The following is a 22,755-nucleotide window of genomic DNA, read 5'->3' on the forward strand; positions in this document are numbered from 1 at the left end:
TAAAGTGTATGTTTGGATTCTAGCGCACACTAAAGGATTGGTTGTTCTTAAAACGATGGTGATGAGGTTTTGATCTTTAAACACCCGTAGTCAGACACCGAATAAAGCATACCTTGTCTATTTCTTGTAATTCTCACTAAAGAGTATGAGCCACTGACAATATCCTAATATAATATTTGAATAGGACCAAAATGCTTTATTTCTTCTATATTCACGGATTTAATATTTGAAAAGGAAGTTGTATTTTGGAAAAATATTACTACTAATTAAAGTAATTTTTAAATACCTTATAATAGGTATATATTCTTTATAATTATCATTTAAAATGGATTGATAAGTATTGTATAAATGTGAATAGTAAAGTAACGCTGTCTTCTCACGATTGTTATATCAATGATGATACAGAAAAATCAGTGTTAAATTAAATATGTATGATAAAGCATGGTAACTAAGGATCTATTGACTCAGGAAGGGCTTGTAAGTCAACAGATTTTCAGCGGTGTGATATAACATAATTTGAAATATGAAGTATCTAATATATGTTTATCCTTTATTCCGATATAGAGTATAAAATATTTTAAAAACTTTGAGTAAAAATAAATAATATTTTCAGTGGTTCATTCTTAAGATTGCATGTAAAAATATGTGTTTACACTTGAAGGTATTTAGGAGAAATGTGTGTTAGTACGTTTTAATCACTTAATATTAAAAAAGTGTGAAATTCATAGTTATATAGAGGATGTGCGACATTGTAAGGTTTTGTGTGGAAAGCCATAATTTTGAAATTTGAATTTTTAAATGATTTTGATAGGAAATGTCATAGAATATTTTTTTAACGTATTAGTCAGACATTGTCAATTCGCGGTTGTGTATATTAATTTCAAAAATATTAGTAATATTTTGGTATGTCTTTTTTCGAAGGTAATGGTTTTATTATATATTTTTTTTAATTAGAGGTGTTTAACCTAACTTTAAAAATTACTAATTATAATTGATTGATAACTTACTAATGTTCCTAATATTTGTTTCATTTCTAATGTGATAACGCTTATCCAAAGTAACGCAGGTATGCTATTTGTTAATTGGGAAGATTTGATTAGTTCAAATGATTTCGGTAGATTTATACGAAACAGTAATATCGATGTTTTAACAATAGGTAATTATAATAAAATATAAAAACGATAATATATAACAATTTGTAAATAACACTATGTACATTGGTATATATTAAATGGATTTGTAAATAAAGCTCGTCTGATAATATAAACAACTGGGTATGGAGCGAGGAGAGCAATTATGATTTTTTAATCTTTAAATTAGATAGATAGATAAATAATAATAAAAAGATAAATTTAGAAAAATAACGATGTTTAGACGTATTTGTATTATTAATAGAAGATACAATATTTAAGATTAGTTTTTAGGGTTTTGATAGTTCTTTAAAGTTTTACAGTCGGTTTTCTGATAAATTTTGTATGAATTCATAAGTAATCAAGATTACATTGATATTGAATGTGTTTTGATAATTAACTGTTTGTTGTCCGCGAAACGGAACGTACAATTAATAACGTTGTAATGTTCTTGGTCGTAATTTTTATTTCAAATGGAAGATCAACGATAACACAACGTGATTGTATTAGAATAAGTATTAATAAAGAAAAATAGCTTAACGCCACACGACTGTTTACTTAAACGATCAGCGTATTGTTCACGGATACAAGTAGAGTCGTCAGGGGAGCACTCAGTTGTTTATATGAAGTCGAGCGCGGTCACGGTGAGGGTAACGGTAGGGCGGTGTCCGGGCGACCGGTGCGTAGGTGCACGAGCGGCAGCGGGCGCGGATGCGGACGCGCTCCGAGTGGTTCCTGCAGCCCGCCGCCTCGCTGGACGCGGCCCGCCCGCGCGCAAGTACGCCCCCGCCCCCGCCCCCGCGCCCGCGCCCGCCCCCGCCCCCGCACGCACGCTGCGCGCAGCCCGCCGAGAGCACGGCTCTCTACGTGCTCGTCGCCTGCCTAGAGTTTTTGTTTTGAATCGGAATCGCTCACCGGTACTGTGATTCTGTGTTAAGCTTGCGGGAGTCTCGGCCGGTGTTTCCGTTTCGACTGTTTCCTTGTGCGTGCCGCTTCCGGACGGAGCGTTTTAGCGGATGGGATGACATCCGACCCGCCATTAACAGGGACAAATTTTAAAGGTTTACATTTCGCAAAGAACGCTTCGTCTGAGCATTGTACTTAGTATGAAAGCGTAATTAAACGTGAGCCGAAAAGGAAATGCCTTCGCAGCTTCCATAACACAGTAAACGGGCAGAGGGGTCGCTTCTCTTACTTCAGCTTACGCATGACACGTCACTCTATCAGTTTTGTGTTTGCATGTGTTGCACGTTTGGAAACTTGTGTTATCATTGTTGTTCTTCTTTTCGCTTTACGTACAAATACGTTTGTTATTATTATTATTAGATAATTCATTATTAGTGGCAATTAAAAGGGCGAACGTTAGGGCCAAAAAGGAAAGGTAAAAAATTTTAATTAGTATATAGGCATTATTTTAGCAGTTCTTTATCTTCTTTAAAAAATTATGATTTTTAGTATGCTTGATTTACTGCCGTTTTATCGTAGTAATATACTATAGGCAAAATTTGATTTCAGTTAAAAGTTTCAGTTTAAAATGACGAGTAAAACAAAATTACTTTTTAGCTATTGCGAAAATTAAATCCGTTTTACATTTTAGCTGTTATTTAAAAGACAATATTTTCTGGTTCGATACTGATATATCTCTTAGTTATATATAGATAAAATATTATGGGTTTTGTTTAGAAATAAAATTAAGTAAATATTTAATGCATTCTCTTCAATATCATATTAACATAATTACAAATTAAACACAGATTACGTTTTTATTTTCCAATAAAAATGAATTGATATATTTGTGATTATTTTTAAGAAGCTTGATATAAATGAAGAATGTTATTAAATTTGGCATGAGATTCTTAAGGTGCGTTCAGATTAAATGACATGTTATAAAATGAGCCTCGTATAATACCTCTTTATTTAGTAAAATTTGTACAGAAAGCGTTAAAATATTATGAAATATATGTAGACGTCATTCAGTTAATTGATCGATGCGAGCATGTCTGCAGCAGCAACCGTTACACTTTTAATTATAAACATAAATTATGTACTAGTTTATGAGGTGCATGTATTAATAATAAAAAAACTATATATTAAATATCTCGAACGATGCTCTATATCGTGTTATTTTGCATAATCTGAACGCACCTTTAAAATGTGAATGGTTTTATGTGTTGAATGATTGTATGTTCCCTTGGCACGTTTCGTGTTTTTGATGATTTAACATATACGTTCCGCATCCACACCGCACAGGCGTCTGTTATTAAAAAAATAGTGTTAATATTTATCATAAATAATTTATGATACTTTAGTATTTCGATTGAGCCTATCAGTGATGCCAACTTGGAGGTTTTCCCCCCTAAATTTTTGGAAAATCAGATAATGATCAGGGAAGATGTTTAGGGTAAATTTTTTTAGAGGGATTATTTGGGGAAGAAATACAAAATTATAAGTGTAAAAACTAAAAAGTTAAAAATAAACAATAAAAGAAAATAAGAAAGAAGCAAATAATATGTTACATATGTTTAAATATATTATGTTATACATTTTTACAAAAAAACGAATAATTAAAAATAAAAAATGAAAATATTATTATATCATAAATTGGTATTTGTAAGTGTGAAAAATACACACACACACACACATAAATACTACAGCTACTTTATACTACACGAATATGTTTCAAATGACCTCTCAAACAGTATACAACAAAAACTTTAGAGGTTTTTATCGGGAATCGAGGGGAATCGGGATCGTGTAGGGGGGAGTCCCGTAGTTGGCATGGCTGCCAGACGCGTGTGTGGGTGTGGGGCAGCGTGGAGCGCATTGGCTAGCGTGTGCGTCCGCAGGCGGCTCGCGTCGGCGTTCGAGGCGCGCGCGCGTGTGCCGCGCCCTCACGCACTCCGACACTGAGGTCCCGCTCGCTCTCCAGCCTCGTCAAGTGACCGCCTGACGCGCCCCGCCCGAGACCTGACCCCGCCAGACCCAGAGATACGAAGTGCCAACCCGTTTGTTGTTTCTAATCCTATATGTGACCAGGGATCTACTCTTTGGTTCAAAATTTCTCGTCCGACGTCAAGTTTACGCCGCATGCTGCTCCTGAGATACGAAGTGCCAACCCGTTTGTTGTTTCTAATCTTGTATGTGACCAGGGATCTACTCTTTGGTTCAAAATTCTCGTCCGATGTCAAATTTAAAAATGCCAGTTGATGACACTCGCACCTGTACCGAATTTTCTAACTTAACCTTCGACTCGATTTTCCGATTTGATATTTCGTGACCAGCACGCCAGCATATGAATGTCATCGGTTATTTGCTATAATAACCTGTACTATTTATGTTCGCATGAAATGATTAAACCTATTTGACATTATCTCCTCTAATATATTTGAATGTAGGAACTCCAATCGAAAGTCAGTAATTAAAATCTTGTGTATCGTAATTCTTAAAGTGATAGTAGGATTCTACGTAACTTAATTTATATCGATGATCTACAATTGATGTTGAAATTGAGCTTACAAACAGAATTTAACACAAAAGTATATTACGAACAAATTTCTGAACCATTTTGTGACTAACTTCATATATACCATGCCACAAGTTACTAATTAGCAACGAATATAAAAAAAATAAACAATTTCATAAATATTTTGTAAATATGCGCTCTCTGTAAAATTTTGAAGTAGTTTCAATTACAATATATATACCGTATTAGCTACGTAAGTTCAGAAATCTTTACAAAATAAATTTTGAGAAATAAAGTAAATTTTAATTTACGAAATGTTTGACTCGTATTCAGTAGAGCAATGGAATTAATTGCTGTATTTTCCTATGAATATCTTAAATGCATTTAATTTACCAAATTGTAGTCTATATTGTTTAGCAAAAAAAATTTTTTTATATCGAAACTTAATTTTATTTTACACGGCGACGATTTTGATTAGAACGGAAATTTGGAATGTGTTCGTATTTGACCACTTTTAAACATTCCCGTAAATATATGTAGGTTATTGTTATAGAACGTGCACGTAACGAGTGCGTGATAATATTGAAAGAATAATTATTTTATAAACCTCTTACACTTACTGCATTTTTCTCTACCTCGTATATATGTTTTTTTTTTTTTGGCTTATTTGATCATCAATGTATTCCATAATGCCAAAATTTCTGTTCATTATAGTATAACTTAAAAAAAATATTTTTTAATCTGTGACTTCGAAAAAACAGGAACAGTATTTTTTCTAATGTTATTTGTTTAGTATATAACTCTCATACCATATAAGATTCTAAAAATATTTGTTGAATTTTCAATAATATAGACAAGTGTCGGAATTATATTAACGTCAAAGATTTTCGGATTATATTATTCATTTAAAAAAAGTTCAAAAAAGACTGACAAAATTTACTCTACAGCTCTATATAGAAATTCAACTTAATTTTTAAAATATTAATATGGTCTTAAATTGAAGGATTTGAGATTTGTTGTCTATTATATGTAGTACAAATAAAGTGGGTGTTTTGTCTATAATTCTATAGTAACGGAAGTGTCGATACTTCTAACATAAATTATAGGTGCTAGTTGATTGTGAAATCTCTTATTATTAAAATAGTATTAATTTCAATTAATATTGGTACATTTTTCGGGATGTATCGAAATATATTTAATGTGGTAGATGTACATTTTTTGATAAACTTATCGATGTAAATTCTTTGTACAGCCTGTTTTACCGCTTAAAAATACACGATTGTTCGATTCGCGAAAAATATCGTGTCGTCAAATTACTACTGATATTTTTTATTTCATAATTATTATTTTCGTCAAATAAAAGCGATCCGTTTTGACTTCATAATGAAGATATGATTTTATATTTGGTCCCAAATTAATTTTGAATGGGTCGTATATGTTTGTTGAGCACTTAAGTGCTTCGATTTTTTTTTTAAGTTGACATACAATTTCTAGAATAATTAGATTTAATAAGGAGTGCTAAAACAGGCTCTAAGTCATACTATGTTTATATTTATTTATCATTCATGACACCTATATTGAGCACGTGTTAAGCACATCTAATTCTTTAGGTTAATAGGTAAATATATATTTTTTTGTGTATATTGTTTATGCTGCCTGATTATTTTTGTGCGAGCAGCAGTGTGCATAAACCTTTTATGTTTGTATAACTTTTATTACGTACCAATTGTGTTACTAAAGCAGAAGGCTGTTGAATGAAACATTCGCCTTGTTTGTATAAAGAATTATTGTTTGCATTAAAAATTTTACAAACATAAATTTATGACTGTGAATGAAATAATTTTTAAGTTTTAATGCTAGTTTATTTCGCTAATAGTCATGCGAAAGGCAGCTCAATATATTTATGAATTCCTAGTGGTTGTGGTGTAGCAGCTACGCGTAAGGCTTACTGTGGCCATATTTAAGGTACCTTATCATTCTGTTAGCATTTTTTATACGTTGGAGTATTATTCAGGAATAAGTTCATGAGACCTACGTGAACTATTCTGTAGTGTAATCTTTGAAGTAATATTCGATAGATAGTAAAACTTTTCTTGGATTTTCATTGGCCAAGATCTTGTGTTCATTGATTAGTTATAGGTCATAATAGTTTAATTTCTTATTATCGATATAATTAATGTATAGGGTAGTTAGTCCTTAGATGGAATAATTTGGTGCTATTGTCATTTTAGAAGATATAGAAATGGTGGCAATAGCAACAAATACTAAATGTTAAATACATTGTAATCTTTAATCAAATGCGTCCTATTCTTTTTTCAAATCACACCTTTGATTAACATCAATTATTATAGTATAGAAATTTTGTACTATGGTAAGTTTTTGAATATTGTTGGGTACATATAATTTGTATAAGACTGTTCTAATTGAATTTGTATTTTTATTGTAATAAACACTCGAATATGTATAATACTTAATCATTCCACCGACTTAGTATTGATCGAAACATTGCTTTGGGTATTACTGTCGTAAATTATTAAGTTAGCATAGATCTCGGAGCTTTAACAACGTCACGAACAATGTTATTATTTTAGATTTTCATTAGAACGATTTTTTGTTTTGTTAACGGTACTTGAACTGACATGTTATATTATTTCTAATTTGAGTTAATTGTTAGTGCAATGGACGATAAACGGAGATGTGAAATTTATATGTCTATTTTCTTTTAAAATTGTACATGAATAGCAAGTATATGATAGTTTTAATTTATTTTAGAATATTTGTAATATGGTATTTGCTTATGTGCATTAAGTTTTTATAGATTTTCACATTATATTTGCACATTTTTCTATACAAATTATAAAGAATAACACGAAAATAAAAGTATATGAATAAATGTTGGGTTTGTATTATTTTTATGTTTTCCAATGTGTGACGAAATGACAAAATAAAAAATGTTTTGTTAAAAAAATATATTTATTATTTATATTTTGTAATTCAGTCAATACAGTAAAAAATAACTTTGCTCAGCTTTGCAAGCAATTAAAATATCTTTATAACTTGTAGCAAATTAAAGGTGCATACTAAATTTAAAAATGTGATATATTACACGGCAATAGATTTCGAGCGGGAAACCGCAATAATTTGAATCAGAAAACGGAGGGCTCGTTTTACAGACTGTCAAGTATAAGTTGGCGTTCCTGTGGCAAGACCTACTACAACCCTTTGTCTTGCTACTTTTTTGTTTATTTTACCAATATTTCCCTACAAAATAATACTCTACGTCTCATTTTCAATAGATTTTGGATAAGTTTTCTTAATAAGGGTAAATAAAACAAATAAGATATAAATGAACAAAAAAAATTAGTACATGTTTTTGCCACACGCCAACTTACACTTGACGCGCTATACTAGACTATCACTGCATATATTAAATTGACTTGTCCAAGAATTTTATTAATAAACAATACATCATAAAAATATCTTATAAACCATGAGCTTATTTTAATTTAAGTAATAATAAACTTACAATATAATTTACATAATAAAAAAAATGTCACTTGGTACGTGAATTAAAAATAATTCCCTTTTACATTCTGTATAACAATTAACACGAATATTAATCGAATCAATTCGATATTAATATCGATATCTACCAATCGACAGATCTTTGATCTGCGTTCCAATAACGGATGGCCCCAAATTCAGTAATTTTAATCCTAAATATATATTTTTAAAATTAATAATAACAACATGTATATAAAAAAAAAATGTACAAAAATAAATTCATTGTATAAAACGACCGATAGGGTAAATCTATTATTATACAAATCGACCTTATTTATTACAATCATAGATAATATAGGTATTTATAAGATATCTTTAACCTTTTTACCCTTAACATACACTTGGACAATGTTTCTGTCGTCGCCCAAGTAAACGAACCTCTCAACTCGTTCCAATATTTCTTCCTCCTCGCCTTGCGCCACAGAGTATGTATACTTGTCTATAGGGCTGTTCTTTGAGTACAAATCTATGAGTAGTGCGTCGAATTCTCGATTCACTTCAAGACATCCGATTTTATCGTCTATAAATAGAGCTGAAAAAAAAAATATATTAAGGATAAGCCAATGATGTTCTAGTAAACAGATATGTCATTAACGCGCAAAAAGTGAAGACTAGAAAACGTCCTAATTGGGACGTTTGCCTTTAGTCGTTTTATAATACATCATAATTATGTAGTAATACGTTATGCGTAATTAAAACATCTAGTTATCCCTTTTTCTTATTGTTTTTATCAAGCTATCCTTTTTACTTGTAACGAAATGTAAAATAAACGGTCCCCGGTGCGGCACACTTTTTTCTGTTGTTTAGTATGGGTATAACATATCTGTTTATTAGAATATCATTGGGATAAGCTGAGTTTAATTTTATAACACAATAGGAAACAGAGTTGTTGATTGAAACTTAATATATTTTCTAATAAGTAAGTTTTTTTTTAATTTTATTTCACTCAATATTCATCTCAATGTATTTTGGGTCATTTCTACCATGACATAAATCTATTAACATCTATTGTGTTGTTTTAGCAATGATTGGCAAATAATTTAAGGTTCGTAGTTACCATGAGCTGAGATGGCCCAGTGGTTAGAACGCGTGTATCGTAATCTATGATTTCGGGTTCAAACCCAGGCAAGTAACACTATATACATATATGTACTTAATTTATCTTTATAATTCATCTTTTGTTTGGCTGTGAAGAAAAACATCGTGAGGAAACCTGCATGTGTCTAATTTCATCGAAATTCTGCCACATGTGCATTCCACCAACCCGCATTGGAACAGTGTGGTGGAATATGTTCCAAACCCTCTCCTTAATGGAAGAGGAGGCCTTAGCCTAGCAGTGGGTAATTTACAGGTTACCTTACTTTTTTTAACCATATTATCCTAACAATTTCATAAATGATTTTATGTAGATAGTAACTTACCCCTAGCTCCACCCAGCGTGGCAAGATACAGGGCCTCTTTCCAATTTAAAGCAGACTCCTTGCCGCCCAACATGTTTAGATGTTCAGAGACGTCCATTGCGCGTCTCAGCGCATCCAATATGCTCGCATTATCGCCCCCTGATACGTCTACAAAATATGTGATGCCAAAATTATTATTTTTTCTACTAAAATATAAAGATTCAAATAAAAAATTACTAAGATTATTAAATCAAATCCCAAAGTCAAAATATTCTTTATTCAGTAGTATCATAAGATCGCTTTTGAATTATCTTGTAAATTGTTCAATTAAATTTAAAATTACCACCGGTTCGGAAAGTAGATTCTATCGAGACAAACCGGCAAGAAACTCGTAGTTATGTACCTTATTAACTTATTAATATAAGAGAGATACAAAAAAAATGTTGCCAGTGTAACAAAAGTAATAAGGTATTAATTTTTTAAACAGCTAAATTTTATCCTTTCTTGTAGTTCAAGCTTGCTTTGAACAAAATGTAATTAAATTCGCTTTTCGTTTACAATGTCAGAATAACATACACTTAAATTCGCATTTATAATATTAATATAGTTAATATCTTAATATATTAAAAAAATTGATAAGATAAAGTATTTACCAGTTCCGAGACCAACTTTGACCTCGCGATTGAGCAACTTCCTCACGGGACAGAGGCCAGACTTGAGCCTGGTGTTGGAGGCCGGACAGTGCGCAACGGATGCGCCTTTGCGTACGAACATGTCGATCTCCTCTTCGGTCAGGTGCACCCCGTGAGCCATGATGCACTTGAAATAAGGAATATTTATTATAACTATATGATTAGAGAAATTAATAAAATTAGAAAATGTTTTGTGTTTTTTTTTTCACAAATTTTATTTACATAATACCTTTAAATAATATTAATTTTTCTTGTTGTAGCCTAAGCTACTCCTTATTTCATCAGACAGGGAAAGTGCCGTCAAAATTAGTCTAGCCGATCCAGATCCGGAACAAACAGACAGAAGAAGCAAAAAAAGCCGAAATAATTTGGTGTATTATATTATAGTATGCATTGAGTAAAATATACATTTTAAATATTTAAAAAATATACTACAAAAATTGTATACGCAAGCTAATAGCAACGCATATTAAATCAAATTTGTATTTATTTGTTGTCCCTACACTTGTCGTCTCACTCTCACCAAGACATTTTGTGAAGATGAATGTCATTCAATCACACAGATGAAAGCCGACAGTAATCATTAAACAGGAAGGGGCGATCCTTCGTAATTCCCCAAAGTCGTGGAAAAAATGACCCAATTTCCCACACAGAAATAAAGGGAAAAATATGGTATTTGATGTATTTTTTCGTGTTGACCTTTTTTTGGCCTCGTCTTTTGAAAAAGTATTTGCTAACATTCTAACTAATAATCGACTACAATTTCAATTTTCGTACTAACAAAATATCGGGTAAAACATCAAATACCGATCGTTTTGATACAATATAACATTCCACTCATTTTCCCCGCACAGTGACAATCCCCGATTGACTTGCGATTCCCCGCATTTTGGGGAATTCCACATTCCACACATTGGCAACGCTGGTGAATAGTTAAGCTTATTACCTTATTATCAAAAAGACCGCAACGTCCATAGACTTCAGAATAACTCGAACATTCTGGATTAGTACTCAGCACATATTCTATCTCCTTTTTATTCTCTGATATATGACTCTGCAAAAAACAATCGACTGTTCATATTTTGGATCATTTTGTAAATATTAAATTAAATATATGCAATATGAGAGAATTTTTTTTACCTGTATAAGGCATGAGTTTTCTTTTGCTATTACAGATAATTTCCTCATTAGATCATTATCACAGCTGATTGCAAATCTTGGAGTGATCACGGGGTTAACTAAATCATTCTGAAATATTAATATAATTGCAGTTTACTTTCTCTTCTCAAGAAAAAAAGTTTTTATTTCATGTCTTTACAAAAATTTGACTAGCTCTTTGAACTAATGGGTAGCTAATAAGGCTATTATGGTCGTGCCGATTTAGGACAATGAAAGGAATATTTTTTCTAATAACTCCCTGTATTTACCCGAAGTTTGGAAATGGCAATGAGAAAAGATTAAATCTCGGAAAACAAGATTTGATCGTGACTAATTTGTAATCCCATTGGATTGTTAGTGACGGAATAGAAAATGCATTTGACTTCGCGTTCGCAAACATGACCTGTGCAGCTGACTCTTTTAAAAATAAATAATAAATAGCAGATGAAAATTTCAATAACTTCTAGATATCACTCAGGTCAATGAATTTAATAAAAAAAAAAACGATATGACTTGGATAGCCTTTTTAATTTATGGTATTTACGTGCTGACCCAGGGTCATGCCCGAAATAGATAAACAATAATAATATCAATACTAAGAGAGAAATATATTCCTGGTGATATTTGTAAATATTTTCCTGACTGAATTTTATACAAAAATAAACCTATGTGATAAAAACGCTTCATGAATTTATAGTAAATTTTGTACTATTCCGCATTGTCCAATTTATCTTAAATCATAATAAACTTAGTCATTTAAAATCGCTTGATGAGTGTAAAGGTCGCTAAATGCGGTAGCTTATTTAGTGAGATGTTCTAAAGCCATTATAAAATCTAAGAATAGGTAAGGTAAGGTCGTAAAATTTGTTAATATTCTTCACAAATTAGTAGCCGAATATCTAACATGATATCTCAAACAACACATCACCAATCACCAACACGACTATTAAAACATGATCCACTACTACCAATCTGGTACTAAACCCTAACCCAATCTATTGACAAACGAGTACCCATTGATGCAATATATAAGCAACGTCAGGAATACCACAAGGGTCTCATTTCGGTCCACTTCTTTTCAATACCATCGTCAATGACTCCACAAACTGTTTGGAGCACTCGAATATTTACCTTTTTGCAAATAATTTAAAAATTATAATAGATAACTGTTATAATTTTTAAAATTACTGAACTAGACGCTCAAAGACTGTAGGTGGATTTAGATGGTTATACAGATAGGTGTTAGGCAAACAAAATTGTACTAATTATTAAAATGCTACTGCATACAATCTAGCTGAAACAAAACTATAGGAAACTTACCATATAGAGTGATAAAATATGGTTTTGACAATGTTCGCGGCTTAGGTGTTTTAATTGATTTTCAGCTAAAATTCGATGAAGGTACATTTCATCGAAAGATTTTAAAATTCTTCGCTTCGTTTTAAGAATTTGTAAAGTTTAAAAAATGCAAAATTTCTACAAAAAAGAAAGCTTTTAACACCCTTGTCCTATGGTCTTAGAACATATCTCTTAAAGATAACTCAAAAACGATTTCTTAATTTTCTCTCAAATAGTAAAACCTATCTAAAAGAATTTTTAGAATCTATATCTATATCTGTAGATTATAACATTAACACTGTAACAATGTTCTAACTCGCTTCTCATAGAGAGATGTGGTCTTTTTCCATTCACTATTTAATATAAGTATTGCACCATAAATACTCTCTACCTTGTTTGTTTATTCAGACTTAGTACCTATAATATTTTCTAATATCATATAACCATTATCTTAGATGATACAACCAACATCCAAAAAGAATTAACCAAGATAGATATTATAAAAAGTGATTGCTTCAGTATAATAAAACAGAATTTAAAACAATTTTTCACATTTACTTATAGCATTAAACACTAAGTGTAGGAATAGAAATTTCAGCTGCATTTGTAACACCATAGTACTCTTAAATATTCTGTAGCATTATAAATAGTTACCATATAATTATTATCTATTCTTCCTTGATAATGATTACCGAGATTGATATGAATCAGAAGAATATTAAGTCAAACTTAAAAAGGGTGAAATGAGACAAAGTATTAAATAATTCAAATTACCACTTACATTATACTCAAATACTTTTTCAACAAATGTTTTAACTTCTCTTAACTCCTTTTCAGTATCATTGTAATATCCTGCGTCATTCTCGATGTTCATACTAACTTTGCCTATGAAGGCCCTCTGATTCTGTTTTATTACACTTTTTACAAGTTCCAATGTGCCTGCTAAATGGAGAGTTCCAAAGTAGCATGCCGTTGTTGTGCCATTGTTGATCAACCTTTTCTAAAATAATATAATTTTTAAAGACATTAAACCATTATAAGCTGATACCTAATAAGATCATCTCTGACCATGTAATATTGTAAAATAATGATATAACTGATTCATGCTTTTAAATATAGGTCAACTAAAGTTGTAAAAAGAAAAATATAATAGATGTTAGCTTAGTTTAGCTATGTATAATGATAATTTTCCTTCATTGTGATACTTTTTAAGTTGATATAGCAATAAAATAAAGTGAGAATGGGTATTCTTCACGGAATTCTTAAGATATAAATATCTTCATGCTTCAGCCCCTTATTATAATTTATTTATGTCAGGGCTTGCAACACCGCAATCTCCTTAGCAGTAATTATTTAAAACTGTCATGGAATAAAAGCAATACATAAATATTTTGTTTCTTATTTTTAAGTATTTTTTCTTAAAGTTAGTAATTAGGAATACTGACTTCAAGAAATACCCCTTTCTAAAATCTGTAATGAAATATTGTTTGAAAGTTTTTAAAATTAAGTTATTCACTGACAATTCTTTCAGAAATTATTGAATAATTTCGTGTAATTTATTGACTTTAACTTACTACAACTTTAGAATAAACATTGGCGGCAAATTCTTCATCACTATATTGTCGCTCTAGAGGGAATGTATATTTATCAAGCCACTCAAGTAAAGGACGATCAAGACCGAGACCAATATTAGGAAACTGTGGTGCATGTGTGTGGCAGTCAACAAATCCCGGCATCAAAAATTGATGAGGTTCTAATATTATAATTTGATAACCCTTTTTAATAAAATTTTCCTGGTATTTATAGAAATCATCCTTCGCACCTCTCTCAGTTATCTGGAATATATTAAATGTTATGTAAAATATTTTTTATAATTTAAATTATGTTTAAAAATAAGAGAATGATAAGGAAAGGATTATTTTTAAACTTTTTAAATAGTTTTAGTTACTGGAAAACAATATGAACACGAAAGTAATATTATGACAAAAATAATAAATCTTATCTAATAAGTTTTCCAAACTGGATTAGTGATAAACTTACCAATCCATTTTCAACTATTAAATATGCACTAATACATTTAAGATTTGATAAACTCGGTAATATTATATCTCCAACAAAGATCATTTTATTAGACATTTTAGTTAATATGTATTAAAGTCACGGACTAAATAAATATTTTAATTTTTTCCCGCGCAATCGGCATGTACCTAAGCTTATGAGCTGAGCGCGATATACAAATATACTGGATCTGCCAATGTCACGTTCACGTATATAAAACAGATGATTACTTCAAGCAGTGTTACTGTGTTACCAACTCGAACTTTGCCTTAGAGGTAAATATAATTAAGTATGTGTTATTCATACTTATTGTTAATATTAGAAAAAAAAGAAACCGAATAAATGTAGTAATTTATTGTACTGATTTATTATAATAGTCATCCTTCACAAATTTAATAAATAAATTCATTTAAACTGAGTCAAAATGATATTATCCGGAATTGAAAGGTTAATGATAGGACCATTTATATCCCCTACTAAAAAGGAACTGACGATGACTGGGTGGTGGATAATTCTCTGTTTAATTTATTTATCTAAACTTTAATGAAAAAAATATAATACTCACTTAAGGCAAACTTCAAGGCCTAAGGCAATCCTAAATCACTCTTAGGGTCTAAAAAAATATGTATCCGTCGCACTCAGGATTAATATAGCTTTCTACCAGTGAAAAATATTTCCAAAAAAGGTTTTAGGAATGAGATGAGAAAAAAGGTTAGTTTATGGTTCTTTAAAATTATTATTTAATTTATCAAACAAATTTACTCAAAGTTATCATATTTTGTTTAATATTGTGAAATGAAAAAGTATACAGGGTTATTGGTAATTCGACGTATCGGGAAAATGTCGAAATACTATTAGCAGGTGATAGTGGTGACTATTTGCAATAATTTAACTCTCATATGCATGGTGCAAAAATGAACCATTTTTGAGTTATCACGTTTTTTCAAAATTTGTCTGGAATACGTCGTCGTCGTCTTTACCTTTATCTGCTGAATATAAATATATCCATAAATATTCTGGTAACATAAATAGGTAATAAATAACTACATTTAAGAGAAAATCAAAAAAGTACTGTAACTTTTATTTATTTTTCTAGAGTTTCTAAGTTACAAATATAATATTGCTCTCCTAAAAAATTGGAATAACATGATATAAATTTCAAACATTTCGATTAGTTACGATTTTATAAAGAAAATTATGCCAGGATGTTTTTGTGTTTTCGTTTGCCAATATATTCCAGTCTAAAAAGTTACCGGAACGTGCATTTTGAAACCAGGATATTGAATTTGAGGTAGCTGCAAGGGCCGCAGTTTGTTCTAAGCGATTATTAATTCGCCTAGCTTCTTCAACTGCCTACAATTTTGGCGATAATCAGATCAAGATTTTCAGGTTTTATACGATTTGCTATGTTACAGAATTAAACCTAAATTTGTTTAATAAAACGTGGTGGTTAAGTAAATAGAATGTTGTTGGTATTAATTTGGATAAAATGAATTCAAGATTAGCATAAAAAAAGCTACCACGAGTGAATACTACAAAACTCCCACCGGCCCGACCAGCGGGGTGAAATAAGCTTTTTCAGCGTCTGTCTTTTAGTACAAAAAAAATATTGTACATTATAAACATCACACCTGATTTAAAAGGACCGTGGCTGTTGACACTCGCCCCGATAATCTTAGAGAATTTGATTTTAATAAAAGCCACCGCGGATAAATCGTTCGTAAATTACGTGCATCTCTTTCTAATTCTGCCAGTTCTCGATCAGCTAAGGAACGTAATTCCATTACATCAACCACCTAAAATATTTTGAAGAATTAGTCGTAACAGTCATACATTCCAAACATTAAATTCAAGTCGGTAAAAATACCTTTTTCAAGTCATCTACTTTGCTGGCTAAACTCTCTAACATTGCTTCTGCTAGCCTTATTCCACTTATGATAGCTTTCAATGATCCATCCTCATTGTCACGTGTGGACCAATTTAAAGCTTCATTTTCATATCGTTTAGCTTTTTTCTCAGAATCTATTCTTAACCAATAAGTCCATAAGCCTGTAACAAGTCGACGGCGGCTTTCACCCGCTGCTTTACCTTTATGAAGCGAAAATTCAGCAAAACGACTAATTTCGTATGGTGATTCTAGTTGAAAACCAGCATCTAATATCATGTCGAGGCAAAGAGCGTAATACCAAGTCTCGCATTCCAGAGTTGTTTGATTTTCACCTATTTTTAAAAGTAAATTTACAATTTCGACTGCTTCTTTAATTCTGCATCGTGATAGTAACAGATAGAACAGATCAGGGATGATATCTATTGATATTTTGTCTGCATGCAAAAAAAGGCTCACAACGAGAGCACGAAACCCGGATCGAATTGCAGATACTATCTGGCCCCGTGCTGTACGAGCACGAAAAATAGCGAATAATAATTTTCCAATAGCGAACATTTCATCGGCTTTAATAGGTCGCTTTAAGTTTTCTAAGCAATTATATGATATTTTTTCCAGATCAACAGTTACATCGGGCATTCCACGATCGAGTTCCATTTGGATGATATTGGCCAATGTATCACATAAGTCGATAACTCTGCATTCGATTCGTTGAATAAGATATAAAGACCGAAGTGCTGCTATTCTAGAGGTGACTTCATCTTCCAAAGTGGAATACAGCACTGTTGCAACATTTAAGAAAAAAATTGTATCTGCGTCCATGAGTGCTTTATGCAAACGATGTTTTTTGCGATTTAACTTAGCAGCGGTAATTAAATTACTAATTTTTAAGAAGTTAGATATTTTTTTCAAGTTCACGTGGTATATCCTAGCAGCTTTTTCAATATTCAATTTCGCAATAATAGGTCTATCACTCATTAAATACGAAGCTGCTTTCAAGGAATATATTTTACCAAGAAATCTTTTCCTATCAAAATCTGAGATATCTGCAACTGTTTTATCGAGGCAAATACATTCAACTTCTTCTAGTTTTGGTAATGCATTTTCAAAATTATTCTCTAAGACATTGAAGTAGCTGTATTTTATAAGGAAATCAATCACTTTGAATTTCACTTCAGCTTCTTTGGCATGTTGTATAAGTTGTTCAAGTATGATTATATTTATGTCAGTACAAGTACATTTGCTATAGTCGGTTTTCGAAATTCCTTTCTCTAAATTAATACAAAATGATTTTTTCTGTTTCTCATTTTTGGTTATACTTAGTTCGTCTTCACTATCTATAACTCCTAAATTTTGCCAATCATTTATTGTTTTGGCTTCTGTCACACCTCTTAAATTATCAAATATAGAATTTCTCTTTAATATTTCTGAGTTGACTGTCTTACAAATATTCGACATTGTAACTCTTTTTGTAGATCTTCTACGGATATCTGCATTATTTCCATAGCTTGACTTTACTTTTAAAATTGGAGCACATTGTGAGACATTTACAAATGTCGTTTCGCTTTTACTAGACTTTGTACCGGAATTTATTAAGCTATCTTGCTTAGGGTTTATTGTATTATTTTTTATATTTAATGAATCAGATTTAGTGTCACGTAGTGAACGACTGCTATATGGAATTGTGTTTTCTTTTTCGCATTGAAATTCAAAGGAAACGTCACTTTTATTACCGTCAAGGTATTCTTCATTCGCATATTGTTTATCGATGGATGTCGTTATGTTTGGTTGCATATTAAATAAAGATTGCACTACCATAACTGTTCCACCACAATCAGGGCATTTTTGGTCATTGTTTTCTAAAAATTGAATAATGCGTAAATGAAATTCTTTCTTCTGATTAAGTGGCAATAAATCGTAAAAAGTTTTTCTTGAATTTTTATTTCTGAATTTCATTACTTTACAAAAAGCGTATTTAGGTAGGCCATCATTCATTTCGGAGTCATAATCAAAACAGCATTCACAGGACAAATTTGTACCAACTGAGTAATTAGATATTAGTGTTCCAGTTGATGCGATTTTGTTATATCTACTATTTGCACAGGATAAAATACGCATTGCAAATAGTCTTTTTATAGCTTTTGCTGTAGTTAAAGTATTATTTTCATACATTATATTTTCTAAGAGATGTCTTGATAACACATTTCCAATAACAGAAGCTATTTTTAAAAGTAGTTGTTGATAAGGGGTTAAGGAATCTATTTGCATCATAATGAGAGCATCAACATTTTGTACATTTATGTCTATATTAAGTTGATCTTTCTGCATCACAAAACATATCGATATTTCTTCTGTAATATTTTCTTTGACAAATTGATCTAAAAGAGGTTGATCGTTTGCATTTATTGCTATAGGACGTAATAAGTTTGGATCTGGAAATTGTAGGTTCTCATCTTGCCAAGAGTTTAGTTCATTCTTATGAACTTTCTTAATATTCAAAGCACCATTTGAAAAAAGGTGAACAATGAAACTTTCCACGAGACCAGGCATGCCAGTACATTTCTCTTCCAGGACCTTACATAGGTCCTCTGATACTGCTTGTACATCGAGTATTTGGCAAGCCAATGGTATGATCCAAGTAGAACTGATGGTACCTAAAACAATTTTTCTTATGTTGTTTTTAATGAAGACATTATACAGCCAACTGTGTACACTGCAAAATTTTCCTCTAGTTACAGTTAAAACAGTATATATTTTGATATTCTCGATCATAATTGCAAGAAAATCCCAGGACAATGCATCTAAATTTTGTAAATCGTCTAAAAATATTACATATGTTTTTGATAAACAGGATATTAACTTTTTGAAAATCTTTTTTTCTTTTTCTTTGCGTAAAATTTCATTTTGAGATGAAAATTCTTCGTGGTAAGCGAATCGAACCTTTAATACATTGTTTAAATAACACAACTCATCACAATAATAACTGAGGAGACTAACAATTTTTTCTTCTTTCGCAAATCCAATTATTGGTTTTTGAAGTCCTAGCATTTGTTCAATAATTTGATTTAATGCCAAATACGGTGTTGCAGAATGTATTGAAGTTAAACTAAGATGACAGACAGTAAGATCCCTGTTTTTTGCATAACGAGCCATCCATTGTAGAAGTCTAGTTTTACCTATTCTACTTTCCCCAATGAGTAACAAGGCATCAAAATCTCTAAATGATAAATGACAATCGTTGATCCAGTTTTCAAAGTACTCCATTTCATCGCTCCGATTTAGTAATGGGGATGTCAAAGGTATGTTATGTAACTCTTTTGCTCTAATTTCTTCTGTGTATTCGTAAATTTTACCTGGATGAACTATTCCTTTAAGTTCAGTCGGTGGTTGAAGAGTGAATCCATTACTAGACATTTTACTTTTGACAAAAGTGGCTTCATCGCACGTTATTTTGTTTCGAAACCCACACATTAAACGAGCAGCCTTATTAACAGTGGCGCCAATAACGGTGAATTCTCTGCGAAATGGATGTCCGACTACTCCACAGTAAACTTGTCCAGTAGTGACACCAATGGATACTTCAATCACACCGTCAAGAGCCGAAACGGATTTCTTTATGCTAAATGCACATTTTAGAGCTGCCTGTGCTTCGGATTCGTGTTTGAATCCGCGCAATCCAAAAATTACCAATATCATAATATCTTTATCGAATAAAATAATTTTATTTACACAGCCCATAGATTTGTAAACGATTTCACAACTAATTTGATATGAATTATTAACTATTGTAATCAGTTGTGGGAAGGGACATTCTCTTGGTTTGAGAGTTACAAATAAAACTGAAACTTGTCTCATTTCAGTCAGATATTCTAAAGGTTGATGTGCATCGATTTGTGTTAGAACTGGTCTTATCATAAATTTTCTTATTTCAGAGCCTATATTTTTTTCCTTTGCCATTAATATGGTTTTACGTAATGTCAATAACTCATTCGCTTTTGAAATTGTTGTACCTCCTTTAGTTGTATTATCCAAAAGATGGTCTGGTAGATTTTCTATTGTAATAAATGATTTGTTTGCTTGTCTGATCATAGCTCCAAACCCAGGAAATGGTTTACTTACGTCATTTTCACGAGGATCATACAGAATGGATTTTATAGTAACATGATTGTCACCATCGATGAAGTGATCATAATTTCTCGAGTAACAGTGTCCCCATGCAGTTGGCGTCAACTTCACTTCTCCGGAAGCACAGAGACTTTCAGCGACTTTCGCTTCAATGACAGGTAAGCCAATGATTATATAATTCATATCTATTCCAGTCCCAATAGGAGCGAATATTAGATTTCCAGCCGATATAGCCAATTTAACTTTAAGATTTACTTTGACATCAGTTTCATATGATCCAAAAGAATGTTGAATTATTAGGGCACATGTTATCGCTGTGTGAATCGTATGAGATAAGAATGTTCGTTTATCAGTTTTCCAAAGAGCTAAAAATGCATCTCCAGCAAATTTTATTATATCACCACCATGACTGTAAATAACTTCTATAAGAGAACCGAGATAGGTATTTAATGTCACTGTCAATTTGTAAGTGCCACCCTTTCCGGTATTGTTATATTTTTCAGATAGAGCTGTATATCCTGAAACATCAGCCATCATCAAAACGCCTACGAATTTCTTTGGGTCCCCTGTACTGAAACTGCAAATCGAATAAAACTCATCAACATCACAAAGTAGACTAAGTAAATTTATAACAATAATTATTACACAAGATTACTTTTTCATAAGAAGTATCTCGTCAGGTACCAAAGTGGAGAGCACAAGAGTTTGTTTTTTCGTTAAATTTACTTCAACATCTTGATCGGATTGATCGGTTTCTGCATTGTTTTGCATAAAAAATTCTTCAAACCAATCTTTGAGTTCACATGCTTGTGGTAAATCGTCCACGGAATCTTCTTCTAGATATTCTTTATCTTTACGCGATAGTTTTCTCCCATAATTTCGCCATTTTTCTGTACTTACCATTATGTTCATAGAGTTTCGACGTGATCGTGTGCGTGATCTTCGGAAATTCATATTTGTTATTTTGTACTTTAAAATTTACATTAAATTACAAAGATTTACTGATTAAACTTAACCTAAAACATTGTAAAATCTAATTGGCCCCGACTCTGATAATAATATGACTATACAAATCATTGCTAGGATATGTCGTATGCATCAATAAAAAAGTAGTCTATTTCTAAGATATTATACCTCATAGTACTGGCTCATTCGCCCTCCACTGCTGTTGTGCTGAATATTTATATTTGGCGGAATTTTTGGTTTTAATTTTAATTGCTATTTTATACGTAAGGACCAAAAACATTATTAATAACATTTTGAATTGATTATATTATTAAGAATTAACTATGGAGTATAAAAAAAATCTTTATGAATTTTCTGGGAAAAATTGAAAATGGTATGATGATAAAAGAGTTGTACTTATTCTTACATGATGTAACATAATGTTTCACTTGTTTCTAGTCAATGGCTTTAATTTTCAAAATTATAATCCGGTAAGGGTTATAATTTTGTCCCAGATATACGCGTGGAATTGCTCTATAATAGTCAGAATATAAAATCCAAGATTCACTTAGTTTTAACACTTATCACATTTCCAATACGATTTTCATTCTAGATATTTTTAAATATTTACAATAGCATTAATTTTCAATGAAACATATCTTCATTATCTTAAGTCATATCGAATCAATATCGAAGACACAGTGTCTTTATACACACACAATACGATGTACAAATGTCTATGATTTAACATAACGCTATCTACTATTCATGAGTTAAAATACATAACATATACATTCATTACGTGTACAGACTGTGATTTATGAATTGCCAAACATGTGTTTTGCTCGAAATTTCTTAGCTGAATTAGAATTCTTATCCTAGAGTTTAAATTTCAATTTCAAAAATTTAAATTTCCAGGTCCGGTGACAATGAATTTGTGTGATATGCTTGATCGGATTATATACCTTTCATTGGCTTGAAATGGAGGAACTCTTCA

The 22,755-nt window shown here is 31.4% G+C and overlaps 3 protein-coding genes across 8 annotated transcripts in view; 1 reads left to right on the plus strand and 2 right to left on the minus strand.

Annotated features, from left to right (window-relative positions):
- The window catches only part of LOC124538728, a 28,158-nt gene extending 20,672 nt beyond the window's left edge, over positions 1–7,486 (plus strand). The window contains exons 11-12 of one of the 6 annotated variants that reach the window (XM_047115894.1): positions 1,818–1,908; positions 3,977–7,486. In XM_047115894.1, the coding sequence (XP_046971850.1) occupies positions 1,818–1,908; positions 3,977–4,080 (195 nt within the window). In that variant the 3' untranslated portion in view covers positions 4,081–7,486. Of the gene's footprint in view, positions 1–23; positions 185–1,790; positions 2,586–3,976 lie in introns of those variants that run through there. The other 5 variants (XM_047115893.1, XM_047115895.1, XM_047115892.1 and 2 more) reach the window with 5 other exon arrangements.
- A 471-nt stretch (positions 7,487–7,957) lies between these two features.
- On the minus strand, positions 7,958–15,002 carry LOC124538814 (guanine deaminase). Its single transcript, XM_047116020.1, has 8 exons — positions 14,786–15,002; positions 14,320–14,580; positions 13,527–13,745; positions 11,390–11,497; positions 11,196–11,303; positions 10,211–10,376; positions 9,579–9,725; positions 7,958–8,689 (listed from the first exon to the last, which is right to left on the minus strand). Exons 1-8 carry the CDS (start codon positions 14,879–14,881, stop codon positions 8,460–8,462), a joined length of 1,335 nt encoding a protein of 444 aa, XP_046971976.1. The 5' UTR covers positions 14,882–15,002; the 3' UTR covers positions 7,958–8,459.
- Positions 15,003–15,939: 937 nt separating this feature from the next.
- LOC124538811 (adenylate cyclase type 10-like) lies at positions 15,940–21,767 on the minus strand. The gene is made up of 4 exons (XM_047116018.1): positions 21,469–21,767; positions 16,671–21,390; positions 16,435–16,599; positions 15,940–16,156 (listed from the first exon to the last, which is right to left on the minus strand). Exons 1-4 carry the CDS (start codon positions 21,765–21,767, stop codon positions 15,962–15,964), a joined length of 5,379 nt encoding a protein of 1,792 aa, XP_046971974.1. The 3' UTR covers positions 15,940–15,961.
- Positions 21,768–22,755: the final 988 nt, after the last annotated feature.

This window comes from Vanessa cardui, chromosome 21, assembly GCF_905220365.1.
Source record: "Vanessa cardui chromosome 21, ilVanCard2.1, whole genome shotgun sequence".
Taxonomy (NCBI): domain Eukaryota; kingdom Metazoa; phylum Arthropoda; class Insecta; order Lepidoptera; family Nymphalidae; genus Vanessa; species Vanessa cardui.